Genomic DNA, 15,029 nt, shown 5'->3' on the forward strand with positions numbered 1-15,029 from the left:
ACCTTTCGTAAGTCATTAAAAACTCATCTCTGCCACCAGGCATGGGGAAATTAACACACACCCCAATTGTCAAGGTTGGTGTATGGTTTGATTGGATTGTGTGATTATTTTAATATAAGGGTTTTAAATTGGATTTTTAAAAAATGGATTTGTACACTGCTTCTGTTGTTGTGAGCCACCCCAAATCTTCGGAGAGGGATGGCATACAAATCTAATAAATAATAATAATTATTATTATTATTAATATTTCCTTGTTGTAAGACTAACAGTGCTTATAGTTTTTCAGAGCATACATATTTTAATAGAAATAATGACAGTCCTTATTATGCAAATATTGTGTTGTTGCTTATATTGAAGCACACCATGTATTTTCTGTTACAAATCCCACTAGAGTATTTATATGAAAAATAAGAACATGCATTTAAAATGACAGGCTTTCCAAATATGGCAATAAGGAAGTGTTTCAAATAAAACTGAATTTCCTCACAGATTCTTGGCGGAAGGCCTGAGCAAGTATTCCGTCAGAAGAGTCTAATCAGGCAAAAGCGAGAATGGATTGTCCCACCTGCCATGATCTGGGAAGAGCGTGACAATTCCAACAAGAACCCAATTGCTAGGGTAAGTCAAGCTTAAAAACAAATATGACTTTTATTTTGTCCTTAACAGCTTTTCTCAACGTGGACTAGAGTTGCAATCCTATCAAGTATAGAAAGTGTCAGATTGAGTAACACGACCATATAAACCAGTTGTACAATTTGAACTACCACTTGTACAATAAGAGCCTCGGTGGTGCAGTGGTTAGTGTGCAGTACTGCAAGCTACTTCTGCTGATCACCAGCTGTTAGCAGTTTGGCAGATCGAATCTCAGTAGGCTCAAGGTTGACTCAGCCTTCCATCCTTCCGAGGTTGGTAAAATGAGGACCCAGATTCTTGAGGGCAATATGCTTACTTTCTATAAATTGGTTAGAAAGGGCTGTAAAGCACTGTAAAGCAATATATAAGTTTAAATGCTATTGCTATTGTTAATTTGAGTTCATTACTGGGAAAAATCAAAATGACAACAATTATTATTTAGTATAGTTAAATTATAATACAGTAATCTTATTAAAGGGATTCAATATATTTGCCCTTTTCTCTCCTACCTGACAAAATTGAGAATTAACTAAAAAGACTTTTGCCTCCCTCTATGATAATGAGAAATGTAATTATTTAGCTAGATCAGTGATTTTCAACCTTTCTTGAGCCGCGGCACATTTTTTACATTTACGAAACCCTGGGGCACATTGGGGGGGGGGCTGCTAAAAAAAGTTTGGACAAAAAAATTCTCTCTCTCTCTCTTCCTCCCTTTCACTCTATTTCTCTCTCCCTCCCTCTTTCTTTCTCTCCATCCCTCTTTCTTTCTCTTCCTTCCTTCCTCTCTTTTTTGCTCTTTCTCTCTCCCTCCCTCCCTCCCTCTATGTCTTTCTCTCTCTCTCCTTCCCTCCCTTTCTCTTTCTCTCTTGTTCTCTTTCTCTCTCTCTTGTTCTCTTTCTCTCTCTCTCTCTTTCTTTTTCTTGTTCTTTCTCTCTCTTGCTTTCTCTCTCTCTTGTTCTCTTTCTCTCTCGCTCGCTCACTCTTTCTCTCTCTTGCTTTCTCTCTCTCTCTTTCTTTCTCTGAGCTTCGTGGCACACCTGACCATGTCTCGCGGCACACTGGTTGAAAAACACTGAGCTAGATTATTTATTTCATTTAATTATTAGTTAAATCTTGGATAATGGACCACAAGAGAACATCAGTACATAGACCAATTTATACTATTTCATTTCATTTGCACGAAGGAGGTTCTATGAAATCGTTCCTGTTCTCCATTTAGTTGTGTGGACAGCCTTTTCTACCTACAGTACATGTAATCACCCATCTTACCTAACTCTTAAAATATTGTCCACTTTAAGTTTATAAAGACTGGTTCATACAAACACTTGGCTTGGGTATGGAATTAAGTCATTTTTGATATTTCTATAATTCTCTGATTAAATAATTAAGTAGGCCACCTCCAGACCAACACAAACCACTTCTTCCATACAGGAAATTGCTGGACCAAACTTGAAGTACATAGATTGGAATGGTCCAGAAAAGAGGTCTTCAAGTTTGGCAAAGTTGTGGACTTCAATTCCACAAGTCTTAAAGTAGCCAAGTTTGGAGAGCCCTGGTCCAGAGGAAAAAGGGAGTTTTTCTAGAGTTTTTCAGAATCTTACATTCCCAGAATAAAAAAGTTTTACACAACTTTACTTAAAGATTTATGTTATTTTAGTTTTCTTAGTAATTATCTTTTTTAAAGATTAAAACATATTTGTTTTAAGTTTCAGAGACAAACAATAAATATTGCTTCTTTTCTCCTATTCGATATAGATTCGGTCCGACAAAGATGTTGAACCAGGAATAATTATTACTTACACCATTTCTGGCCCAGGAGTCACAGAACCACCATATCATTTGTTTGTGATTAATGGGAAGACTGGAGAATTGAACATAACTGGAATAGTTGATCGGGAACAAACACCATCGTTCCTTGTAAGCAGATGAAAATGATAGATTCATATCAGTTATTGGCTCGATTTTGTTTTTGTTTTTCTAAATGTGCCAACGGAAAAGATTCAGTGATAATTATTCTTATTTTTCTGTTAATTGAATAAATTTAATGAAATTAATCATGTAAACTTCTCATTAATATTCTTTTAGCTGAGAGGCTATGCCATGAATCAAAGAGGTGAAAATCTGGAAAGGCCAGTAGATCTGCGGGTTAGAGTTCTGGATGTAAATGACAATAGCCCAGTGTTTTCACAAACATCTTTCAGTGGTTCTGTTGAAGAATTATGTGATGTGGGTACGTTCTAGCCTTTTATGTACGTTTTCATTCTACTCAGCATTTATATTCTTTTCCCTGTAGAATTATTTTGAATCCATTCCTTCCTTCCTATTGCCTCTGTGCCCTTGTCACAAATAAGTATTTCATTGATTGAATTGCAATAGTGTAGAAATATCACAGATTTTTATTTTATAGTATTGTTGGGCTAGGGCAGTGATGGAGAAACCTTTTTTTCCTTGGGTACCGAATGAGCATGTGTGCACGCTATCGCGCATGCATGAGTGCGCACACCCATAATTCAATGCCTTGGGAGGGCAAAAACAGCTCCCCGCCCCTCTGGAGGCCCTCTGGAAGTTGGAAATGGCCTGTTTCCCAACTTCTGGTGGGCCCAGTAGGCTTGTGTTTCGCCCACCATGGGCTCCAAAGGCTTCCTGGAGCCGGTGTAGGGTAAAAATGCCCACACTCATCCCCCCAGAAGCATTCTGGAAGCCAAAAACACTCCCCCAGAGCCTCCTTGCAAGCCAAAAATCAGCTGGCTGGCACACACATGCACATTGGAGCTGAGCTAGGGCAACGGCTTGCGTGCCACCAAATATGGCTCTGCACGCCGCCTGTGGCACCCGTGCCATAGGTTCGCCATCACTGGGCTAAGGTATTAGAAAGCATAATTAGATAGTTGAGAACCCATGTTTTATTGACAGCTAAAATATAAGGTCTAGGAGACAAAAAATCTTGGTTTCAGTTTTACGATAATTTGAAAACAGTACGGAGTAGAGACTACATGTACTTTACTCCTTAACTTTGTTCTCCTTGCTATGTAGTAATTAAAAAAAGCAAAATCTTGTAATGCATTTGGTAGAATCATAACAGTCTGAGGTACATTGCTGCTTAGGATAAATTTTTATAGTGATGCTTTTAGCAGCACCCATCTTTTATTGGGATGACATAAATATAGCTTCCCTTTCCAGCATGCCTATTCTGCCACTGAATATTTGCTTGGGTTTATATAATCTGCTTTTCATTTAGGAACTTGCAGTCCTCAACTTACAATAGTCCATTCAGTGACCATATGAAGTTACAACGGCGCTGAAAAAGTGACTTATGTCCATTTTTTTAAAAGCAGGACAGTTATTGAGGTCAGGAAGGAAATAGGCTCTCCTGGCTGTTGCTGTTTGATATACCCTTGTAATATGCTTACTCTTCTTAGATACTCTTGTGCTGAAGATAAATGTAACTGACGCAGATGAGCCCAATACAAACAACTCCAAAATTGCTTTTAGGATTATTTCCCAAGAACCTAATGATCTTAATGCATTCGTCATTAATCGAGCAACAGGCGAAGTTCGGACAGCAACATTCCAGCTTGACAGAGAGGTATTTTCTCTCTCTTATAATATTATTTTAAGAGTTTCTTGTTTATTTAATTTCTTTTTAAGGTTGGTAGAAGGATGGAAGATACTAAGCTTTCATGAACATTCCTTTACGGAACAAGAGAGAAGCAACCATTCTCCATTAATCCCCTTCTTCTCTTCCTGGCCCGGATTGTTTTTTCAGGTCCAAGGAACAGTTTTTCAGCAAGTTGGGTATGCTGCATGTAAAAGGAGAAATTACAGTTGCCTTCTTGATCATTCCCAGTAAGCTAAATGTCACTCACTATCCTACCTTCAGTTTCCAAATAATTTAAAGATATAGAAACTGTTAATAAGCCAGTCCATCATACTAACACTGGTAGTCGTCAACTTGCAACCTTTTGTTTAGTGACCGTTCCAAGTTACAACAGTGCTTTAAAAATGATTGTGTCAGTTGCATTGTTCTGGGGTCATTTGATTACTATATGTAACCTTCTCAACCAACCTCTGATTAGCAAAATCAATATGGGAAGACGGATTTGCTTAATGATAGCATTGTTCACCAAACAATTGCAGTGATTTGCTTAACAATTGTGGCAAACAAAGATCATTTGTTGGGGCACAACTCACTTAATAACTGCCTTGATTAACAACAGAACTTTTGGGTTCAGCTATGGCGATAAGTTGGGGACTACCTGTACTTCAAAGTCATAACATTTCACAAAGGACCGGCAAGTACAAAAACTAGAGTTAACCTCTCCCTGTTTCTAAGAGGTCTGAAAGGGGGAGTCATAAGCGCACACCATTGTGTTTACCATCCCTGTCCTATTGTCCCATGGTCTTCTTTTATCACTACTTTTTACTTATGTTTATACAAACTACTTTCCTGTACATGCTTGACAAATAAATAAATAAAATAGATAAAGTAGTTAACTTAGTTAAACACAATCATTAATAAAAGCTAAGCTGGATAGGATTTACTCTGTCAAATTCTCAGAAGATTCCTTTGATATTTATCTAATGGTCCAGACCAGGGTAGGCAAAGTTGGCTCTTCTATGACCTGTGGACTTTAACTCCCAGACTTTCTGAGTTAGCCGGATTGGCTCAGGAATTCTGGGAGTTGAAGTCCACAAGTCATAGAAGAGCCAACTTTGCCTACCCCTGGTCCAGATCTAATTGATCTTTGAATCTCCGCTTTGAAGTTCAGCATGAGTACCTGAAATGGGTTCTTCCTCATGAGACTTGCAGCAGATTTTAGCGGAATATCTGGGCTATGAGTTGGCTTAAAAATAATATTTTTTAGTCATTGGTGTGTAAGTCTAATAAATAAAATATATATTTAATGATATATATGTGCATAAACAAAAATGCATAATCTAATATTTGTATATTTTTTCAAAAACCTTGTTTCATTTTCGCTGGATCTAGGCTCTCTAATGACTATTCTGAATGTTTATGAAATATTTATACATTGTGGAGATGTAGTTTTTTATGTCACTCTCCTGCAAAGTCTCTCTATGGTTGTGAGCCTTTTTTATTATTATTTCAGAGGGTTACAAAAAGAAAATGTCCTTATTTTTTGATGAGGACCACAATGAATGCTTACACCTTTGCGTCCTTGTTTCTCTGATCTTCTGGTTTCTAATCTTCCGTTTTTCACTACTGTGGTTCAGAATACTTTGTGTTCTAGCAGCAAAAAGGAGGTGTTAGATTTCTCTACTGCCTACCATGGGCTTTCAAAAAAAAAAAAGAGGAGTAATGTGTAGACTTCAAGTGTGGCCAGAAGTTACAGATACTGCTGGTTGTAATTCAGCAATCTCTAGGGAGATATTGGATCCCACTCACTCTTTAAGGTTCCCCTGTTGGGGACACAATTCTTTTTCAGCTATAGGGGGGTGCCATTCAACCTTTCGCTTAGACCTGTGTTTTTCTGATAGTGGGGTAGCCCCCCCTCGGGGGGGTGTAGAGCAATGTCAGGGGGTGACCCCAGGGAATGTGTTTTTTAGCCACAGGGAGTAGGGGGTTTTGCACCGAACAATAGCACACAGCAGAACAGGAGATATGAAGTGCAGATAACAAACCCTTAAGAGACACCATGGAAAAATACAGTATTTAACAGGGATAGAAAGAAAGGAGAAGAGAGACGGAGATAATGAGACAAATGTAAGTCTCCCGAAAAGGTAAGACAAGGAAATATGACAAAGCAAAGAGTATGTAGCGCTTGGCTTTACTGTGACTATGATGGGAGACGAGGAAAGACCGGTATGTTTACTGTGTCTAAAAATGTTGTCAGAGGACAGCATGAAGCCAAATAAATTAAGGCGTCACACATTACATCCCAATCATACTGAAAAGGCGCTTGAGTTTTTTCAGAGAAAATGCGCAACTTTGCGGGTGGAGAGTTGGGGGAGGAGGAAATGTTTACTTCTACCTGTGGGGGTGTAACAGAACATAATTGAGAAACACTGGCTTAGACACTGTTTTGTATATCCTATCTTTCATGCTATTTGACTGTTCTGCAGCTACATAATAGTTATTCCTTGGTTGTGGAAGCAAAAGACCTTGATGGAAAAGAAAATGGGAATGCTCAAGTGACTACTTTACAGATCAAGATTCTGGATGTTAATGACAATATCCCTACATTTAGTAAGGCTGTGGTGAGTAAAAAGTGTGCTTGCTATTATTTGGGCGAGTTTCTACAATTATGATCCGAAAGATGTATTCTAAAAGTCTTGTTTATTTACAGTATGAAGGAAGCATAAAGGAAAATATAGCTAATGTGGAAATCATGCGCCTGGACGTCTTTGATAGCGATGAACAATTTACTGATAACTGGCTGGCAAACTTTATGATTGTGTCTGGCAATGAAGGAGGCTATTTCCGCATAGAAACAGATTCACAAACCAACCAAGGAATTCTTACTATAATTAAGGTTAGTGGATGGGGAGAAACATTGACCTCAATCCGGTAAGGGTACCTAGCAAAAGAAGAAAACAATGACAGCATACAGCCCAATGGCAAGCTCATGTGTTCTGTATGAGTATTCTGCACAGATTTTAACCACATCTCTGCTTTGTTTCCATTATGATGAAATTTTATAGTTGTATTCTGCATGTCTACCTACATGCCCACAGAGAGCAACAATTAATTCAGATTGTCATACTTCATAATAATTTAAACAGTTCAATTTCTGTTGCCAAATTATATTACAATCCTTGTTTTATTTTAACACTGTGGGATAATATAATATCAGGGTTTTTTTATAACCATTATCAAGCTGAGTTAGTTAACAAGAGGTTGAGACATCCCCTGTTTTTGTATGCCCAAGAATAAGGGTGAATAGAGATTTGTAACTCAATTACTTGATGTATCTAGATGTGCTTTGTTCTCTTCTGTGCCTCAATCTCCATTTGATACAATGACATGAAAACTTAAGAGCCTTTTCTGCTCTTTTTTAAATTGACAAGAGTCTTGACTCTGAATGAATTTTCAAGAATATTTCATAGCAAATAATATTGCAATAGTTCCAATAACAAAGTTGCAATAGTAAATTTTCACCATGAGTCCACAAGGATAGTGCATAAATGGAAATTGCATTATAAATTACATTTTTTTCATTCTCTCTGCAGGAAATAAATTATGAAGAATTACAGACAATGGACCTGAAGATAGTAGTTTCTAACAAAGCAGCATATCACAAAACAATTATTAAACAAGTTTCCCAAGTGAAACCAATTTCTGTCAAAATTAATGTGGAAAATGTGAGGGAAGGCCCAGTGTTTAAGCCCAAAACATTAGTGATTAAGACAACTGAAACAATGAAAATAAACCAAATTATTGGAAGCTATCAAGCTTATGATGAAGACACTCAAAAAATAGCAGAACGCATCACGTAAGATGTTTGTTTATTAGTAAACTTACAGGCCTCTCAACTTTCAATGACTCTGGCAGCTCACAACAGTCAAGAATTACTGTAGAAGGAGAACATTGTGTTCCTATGTGCTGTCAATATCCTTTCATGTTTGAGGAAAAGAAAGATGCAATTTATGCTTAATGCTTCCCAGTGCCATTTGTTTTAAATGTCTTTGCAGTGACAGCTTTGGATAATAAACATATAGTATTAATATGGCATAGGTACATGCATATTTATATGGCCTTCCAGAGTTCCTTCTTGTGAAATGGGCAGCCATACAAATGTGGTTGATAAATAAATACTGGAAATGTTAATGTTCACATGTCATCTTAAAGCACGGTCTTGCACATTGTTGAGCAAACTAGAATTAGTGTAAAAGAACAGTTCAGAAATCATTTATTGGGCCAACCTCTGATAGGTTGTCCCATTAAGCTGTTCTTGTTATGTGAATTGGCTAGAGATTTGAACAGGGCACGATTAGAAATAAACCAAGAATAAATGTATTAAAATGTAACTGTTATTTATTAACAATGAATAGAAATATAATATGTAGCTGTATAAAAGTATTGTATGTCTCCTAAGAAGTATATAATTTCCATATGTATGTTTAATCTCAGATTTATATACTTATTTTCACATATATTTAAATTTTACACAGGTATGCCAAAGGAAGTGATGTTGCAAATTTGTTGATAATAAATGCTAAAACAGCTGAAATCAGACTACGTAAAGTCCTAGACTATGAATCATTCTATGTCATCAATGGTACTTACACTACAACAATTTTGGCCATAAGTTCTGGTACGTTGTGAATATTTTTGTTATACTTTATAATGGTTCTTAATTACCAAGAGTTGTAAGATCTGATGGAATACACAATAAATAATTTAACTACATTTTTCTTTCCTTTCTTGAAAATTATCAGCATTTCACTCATGCCAAATTCACGTCAGTTCATTTTTATTAAATTCCAGAACCCACCAAAACTGCCTGCAATAATTAGAAAACAAGTAGGAGACTATAATTTTTAATTATCTATCATACCCCCTACTCCTCTTATCTCTTTTTTTTTAATTGAGGGGAGGTGGTTCAAAAAGCTTTGGCAAAATGTCAGCAAGTGTAATAGAGAAAACATGAAAAAACTCAATATTCCTATTATGAAGTAATTGGTCTTAATTTCATCAAACCACAGCCAAACAAATGACCTAGATGAACTGTTTAGATGAACAAATATGATTAAGATTATACAACATTTAAAACTCTTGACACGGTAAACCAGAAATATGATCATTTCTGTATCAAGATTAGGTTCCAGTAACCCAGAAAAAATATAAATTAGTTTTGAGTAATTTACTTTAACATGGTTACCTTAGATTGAAAATTAGAAAAAAGATTTAATGTAGGGTAATGTTCCAGCTACCTTGCAGAGATATCAATGCCTGGAATGATTTTCACTATGAAATTTCTTCAAGCTTTCCATTTATTTTATTTTCTCTCTCTCTCTCTCTCTCTCTCTCTCTCTCTCTCTCTCTCTCTCTCTCTCTCTCTCTCTCTCTCCCTCCCTCCCTCTCTCTCTTTCTTTCTTTCCATTCTTGGTGAAAATGCAGATTTCTAAGTTTGTGCAGAAAATGATTGAGAGAAGTGTAAATTCCATTCTCCATCTATGCTACCTCTCACTCCATTTTTCTTAAATTGCACTCTTCTGGTAGCCATCCAATGTCCACAAAACAGGAAAGATGCAAGCAAATTAATTTCTGTCTTATAACCAAGGCAGATTTAGAGTTTATTGGTCATCTGCCATTGTATTGTCAGGTGAATTCCTTCTGTGAGGACCAAAGCAGACTGGTTTTTTCACATTTGCACAATCATAATCACAATATTCTGCTTATTGGAATGCTAAGATACTTTTCCCTTTGAATAAATCGATAATGCAATCGTACACCTTTTATGTTATGTGGAATATCTGGCATGTTCTTAGTACTAAGTGGATACAGGAGCAGAGGCTGTAGTAAAGCTTGTGCATTGTGCTGTACAGTGAAAGCTACAAATCTAACATCACCCACAATCCAATCTGAGGCTGGTTTTTTAAATAATTTTCTGATTAACGACTGAGACTCCAAGGGTGAAGTAACACTGCAGGTAATCCTTGAGATATGGTCAGTCACTTAATGGCCATTTGAGGTTACAACAATCACACACACACACACCCAATATACAACCCTGTTTCAAACCTACAGTGGCTGAAGCACCCCTGCTTCACCCTTATGAATGTTAAGCAAAGTCCATTAAGGAACATTTGTCTCAATGGGTACCACTATTTACAGGCTCCATTACAGTCATAGGTCAAAAACTATCTGCATACCAATGAACCCCACAATTTTTATGAGTATGTGTTACATTTTACAGTCAATTCAACTATGCAAATTAGAGAATTGTAAAGTTCTCATAATTCAGCCACTGGATTCACATTTAAAATCTTGTACATGCTTAAAGAAGCAAACAAGTTTCCAATTAATCAGTTTCTATAAAAATGGATATGCCTTTTGTGCTTTCCAGACTACCCTCCAAAAACAGCTACGGGTACTATCGTTCTCCAGATTGAAGACAAAAATGATCATTGCCCAGTTCTGGTGACTCCAAGAACAATTTTCTGTACTAATATGAAGTATATGAATATCACTGTTGAAGATCGAGATAGACATCCAAATGGTGGTCCTTTCACTATCATGTTCATTGATGAAAAAATGTCAGACAAATGGAGAATTGGCCAGATAGATGGTAAGTATGAGTCACACCACATTTTATAGAGATTGGAATAGCTCTGAAGCTACAGATTTTATGAGAGCAGAGCTTGCGGCTTGGTTTCTGCTTCAATTCTTGGTTTCAGGAATTGGCAGTCAAAGTCAGGGGTGCTGCTTCATTGTGGATTAGACCAGATCCAGTTGTAAACAAGTGGAGGGATTGTTTTTGGTATATATGAATGAGAGGGGACAATGTGTTTAGCACCAGTTGCAAAATAAAATAGAAGTAGGCTTAGGAGGGCAGCTCAAAACCTTCAAGCACCACAGCTAGGAATTTTTTTCTTCTCATGATTAATTGAATTCCCTTGAATAGATTGAACAGCCATAAATATATTGTGGCACTGTAATTACCAAGTAATGTGTTAATGTCCTAGAGAACTATTGCTTTATTCAGAAAGTGCAGTTTTCCAAAACATTGTGCAATAGTTACAGACTCTAGATCAGTGATGGTGAACTTTTTTTCCCTTGGGTGCCGAAAGAGTGTATATGCGTGCTATTGCACATGCGCACACCCATAGTTCAATGCCTGGGGAGGGCGAAAACAGCTTCTCCTGCCCCCCAGAGGCACTCTGGAGGCTGAAAACACCCTGTTTCCCAACTTATGGTGAGCCCAGTAGGCTTGTGTTTCACCCTCCTCAGACTCCAAAGGCTTCCCTGGAGCTGGGGAGAGGGTAAAAACGCCCTCCCCATCCCCCCAGAAGCCTCTATAAGAGCCAAACATCAGTTGGCCAGTACACACATGCCCACTGGAGCTGAGCTAGGGCAACAGGAAGGCAACAGGGCACGGCACGGCAGATATGGCTCCGCGTGCCACCTGTGGCACCCGTGCCATAGGTTCACCATCACTGATCTAGATATATACACTGCTCAAAAAATAAAGGGAACACTTAAACAACACAATATAACTCTAAGTAAATCAAACTTCTATGAAATCAAACTGTCCACTTAGGAAGCTTTAGATCAGTTCCAGAATTCCTATCAATGATCAGGAATCCTGGAAGTTAAAGTCTTGCAAGAATGGAGAAGACTGCTTTAAGTATCAGAATGACAACCCAAAAAGTAGCAAATCTTCTGATTCCATTCCTTTCCTTGCTGAACAATGTTGTTGTTTTTCTTCTTCCCCACAAAGGGTCCAGAGCTCAGCTTATACCCCAGGATGTGACAATTGGCAATTACAAAATTGCTCTTTTAATAAAAGATAACCAAGGTTTCAGCTGTTCTGAGCAACAAGTACTGGAGGTGAACGTTTGTGATTGCAAGGATGGCATTGCTTGCGATAGTAGACTTATCAGCTCCTCCGTTTTCCTGGGTCCTGCTGCAGTTGCACTGATGATCTTGGCATTTTTGCTGCTACTCCGTAAGCTTTTAACATTATTTCATAATGTCTATAACAGGGTGTCTGACCTGCTCTACTGTACTGTTGAGAGCAAGGCAGTCCAACCTTGACAACTTTAAGACTTGGGGACTTTGACTGACCATGCTGGCTTGGGAATTCTGAAGAGTTAAATCCCACAGGCCTTAAAGTTGCCAAGGTTGGACACCCCTAATCTTAACACCTGATTTACACTATGCAGAATTCTGACACAAAGGCTCCTTCATATGAGGACTTGCCAATCTATCATTTCAGTTGAAAAATACATATTGTAGACATTATTCAACCATAATTAATTTCTACTGAAATACATAAATTTCAAAACTTCAATTTTTGTGTGGCATACAATGTGGAAGAAAACATTTAAAAGGGCATAAAAATGTTACTATGATTCCCCCAAAATAAGACCCTAATATTAAGAGCCGGGGTGGTGCAGCAGGTAGAGTGCTGTACTGCAGGCCACTGATGCTGACTGTAGATCTGTAGGTCAGCAGTTCAAATCTCATCACCGGCTCAAGGTTGACTCAGCCTTCTATCCTTCCAAGGTGGGTAAAATGAGGACCTGGATTGTGGGGGCGATATGCTGGCTCTGTTAAAAAGTGCTATTGCTGTTGTAAGCAATAGCATGTTGTAAGCCACACTGAGTCTAAGGAGGAGGGTGGCATAAAATTGAATGAATGAATGAATGAATGAATGAATGAATAAATAAATAAATAAATAAATGAATAAATTTGTTTTGAATCCCCCAAAAAGCGGTTGGCTTGATTTTTGGAGAGGTCTTATTGTTTTGGGGCACTTAGAGCAAGACGGGGCTCCACTTGTTGTCTTACCTAATTTCCAGCTCTGTCTCCCTAACCTTAATCAGAAGAAATGGTATTTTGGGGGGATATCTTATTTTAAGGGGGGGTCATAATTTTGGGGGAAACATGGTGGGAGGTGGGGGGATTCTGGTTCTTCCTGTCTCTTTTAGGAGCTGGTGTTCTGCTTTCACTTGGATTGTTGCTTAAATTTTCCATGGATTTCTTAAGAAGCTTGCAAACCTCCATAGGTCAGATTAGGGCAGAATGTGTTTAAGTATACACATATATAATCATTTGTGACCTAATCTTACTACTACTAAATATACAAATATTTACTTTTTGGAAATGTTAGGGCTTTGAGATGCTTGTTTTTACACTTAGCAACACATTCTGTATCTTACCCTTCTGGATTGTTTGCAAACTTAAATATATAAAACTCACTTAAAATCAAGCAAGATATTTTTTTTTAAAAAAAAATAGAGGTTTCTTTCTGATGATAGTGCTTAATTTATTTATTTGTTTATTTATTTATTTATTCGATTTTTATGCCACCCTTCTCCTTAGACTCAGGGCGGCTTACAACATGTTAGCAATAGCACTTTTTTAACAGAGCCAGCATATAGTATGCACTGAGCAATTACAAGAGAGAAGCACAAAGCAAAAATACAATATAGATAATAAGCACGAAGCTTATACAAGCACAAAGCTTAAACACGACTCCCCCATCTCAGGCAAAGGTAAAGGAAGTGACTGAGCAGAATAATGAGCTTTTATAGCTTCAATGAGGAAGTGACGAAACAGCTTTGAATATTAACTCTTCAAGTACAAGTTAACACTTTGAGTACACATTAACTCTTTAAGTACAAGTTTGGTACAAGTGTATAATATGCAATTTACAATGGCAATCCCTAACAACCATGTACCTTGTACTAACAGCCCCCACAATTTGGGCCCTCATTTTACCCACCTCGGAAGGATGGAAGCCTGAGTCAACCTTGAGCCGGTGGTGAGATTTGAACCGCTGACTTATAGATCTACAGTCAGCTTCAGTGGCCTGCAGTACAACACTCTACCTGCTGCGCCACCCCGGCTCTGGTGCTCTGTCCACATTGAAATGTTGAGTTGGTAGAAAAGAAAGATCAGGACTGAACTGGAAATCTGTCTGTTTATCATTGTGCAAGTGATTCATCTCTCTGGGAAATGTGAAATGTTTGAAATAGATCCGGTTGCAGATGCAGATACACTTAATATTTTTTGCCCCCTAATATTGTTGCTCACTATTGCTCTTGTGTTCCTTTGCAGTCGTGCCTCTCTTACTGCTGGCTTGTGGCTTTGGGTCAGGCTTTGGATCAGGCGGTGGAAAAGGATTTGTAGCTATACCTGAGAACAGTGAAGAAATGTTGCGTAACTGGAACAGTGAAGGAGCAGCACCTGAAGATAAGGTATATTTCAGAGGTCTTCAAACTTGGCAACTTTTAAGACTTGTGATTTTCGACTCCTAGAATTCTCCAGTCCATAAGTTGGGGGGGGGGGGGGCTGGTGTATTGTATTTTGGCTTTTCTTTCCCTAACTTCAGTTTCCCATTCCTTGGGAATGGGAAGAGGAAATTAAAAGGGTTAACATATCTAGGGCAGTGTTTTCAAAGTCAGCATCTTTAAGATTTGTGCATTTTAACTCCCAGAATTCTTAAGATTCTGAGCAGAGATAAGCAAAGTTGGGTCTTCTGGCTTGTAGACTTCAACTCCCAGAATTCCTGAACCAATCATGCTAGTTCGGGAATTCTGGGAGTTGAAGTCCACATGTTTAAAGAACAGCCAACTTTGCCTACCCCTGATCTATAGCAATGTGAATTTCCCAGGTCTGCACAAGAACAAGGGGACACAAGAACACAAGAAGAAGGGGACACAATCTGAAGTTAGTTGGGGGAAAGATCAAAGGCAACATGAGA

The 15,029-nt window shown here is 38.0% G+C and overlaps 1 protein-coding gene across 1 annotated transcript in view; it reads left to right on the top strand.

Annotated features, from left to right (window-relative positions):
- The window catches only part of LOC139164944 (desmoglein-2-like), a 35,886-nt gene that overhangs the window by 13,375 nt on the left and 7,482 nt on the right, over positions 1–15,029 (top strand). Inside the window, exons 3-13 of the mRNA XM_070747692.1 lie at positions 490–618; positions 2,389–2,550; positions 2,719–2,863; positions 4,053–4,219; positions 6,718–6,852; positions 6,942–7,127; positions 7,825–8,087; positions 8,767–8,909; positions 10,665–10,886; positions 12,039–12,266; positions 14,384–14,523. Coding sequence (XP_070603793.1) covers positions 490–618; positions 2,389–2,550; positions 2,719–2,863; positions 4,053–4,219; positions 6,718–6,852; positions 6,942–7,127; positions 7,825–8,087; positions 8,767–8,909; positions 10,665–10,886; positions 12,039–12,266; positions 14,384–14,523 — 1,920 coding nt within the window. The remainder of the gene's footprint in view (positions 1–489; positions 619–2,388; positions 2,551–2,718; positions 2,864–4,052; positions 4,220–6,717; positions 6,853–6,941; positions 7,128–7,824; positions 8,088–8,766; positions 8,910–10,664; positions 10,887–12,038; positions 12,267–14,383; positions 14,524–15,029) is intronic.

This window comes from Erythrolamprus reginae, chromosome 3 (assembly GCF_031021105.1).
Source record: "Erythrolamprus reginae isolate rEryReg1 chromosome 3, rEryReg1.hap1, whole genome shotgun sequence".
NCBI classification, from domain to species: Eukaryota; Metazoa; Chordata; class Lepidosauria; order Squamata; family Dipsadidae; genus Erythrolamprus; species Erythrolamprus reginae.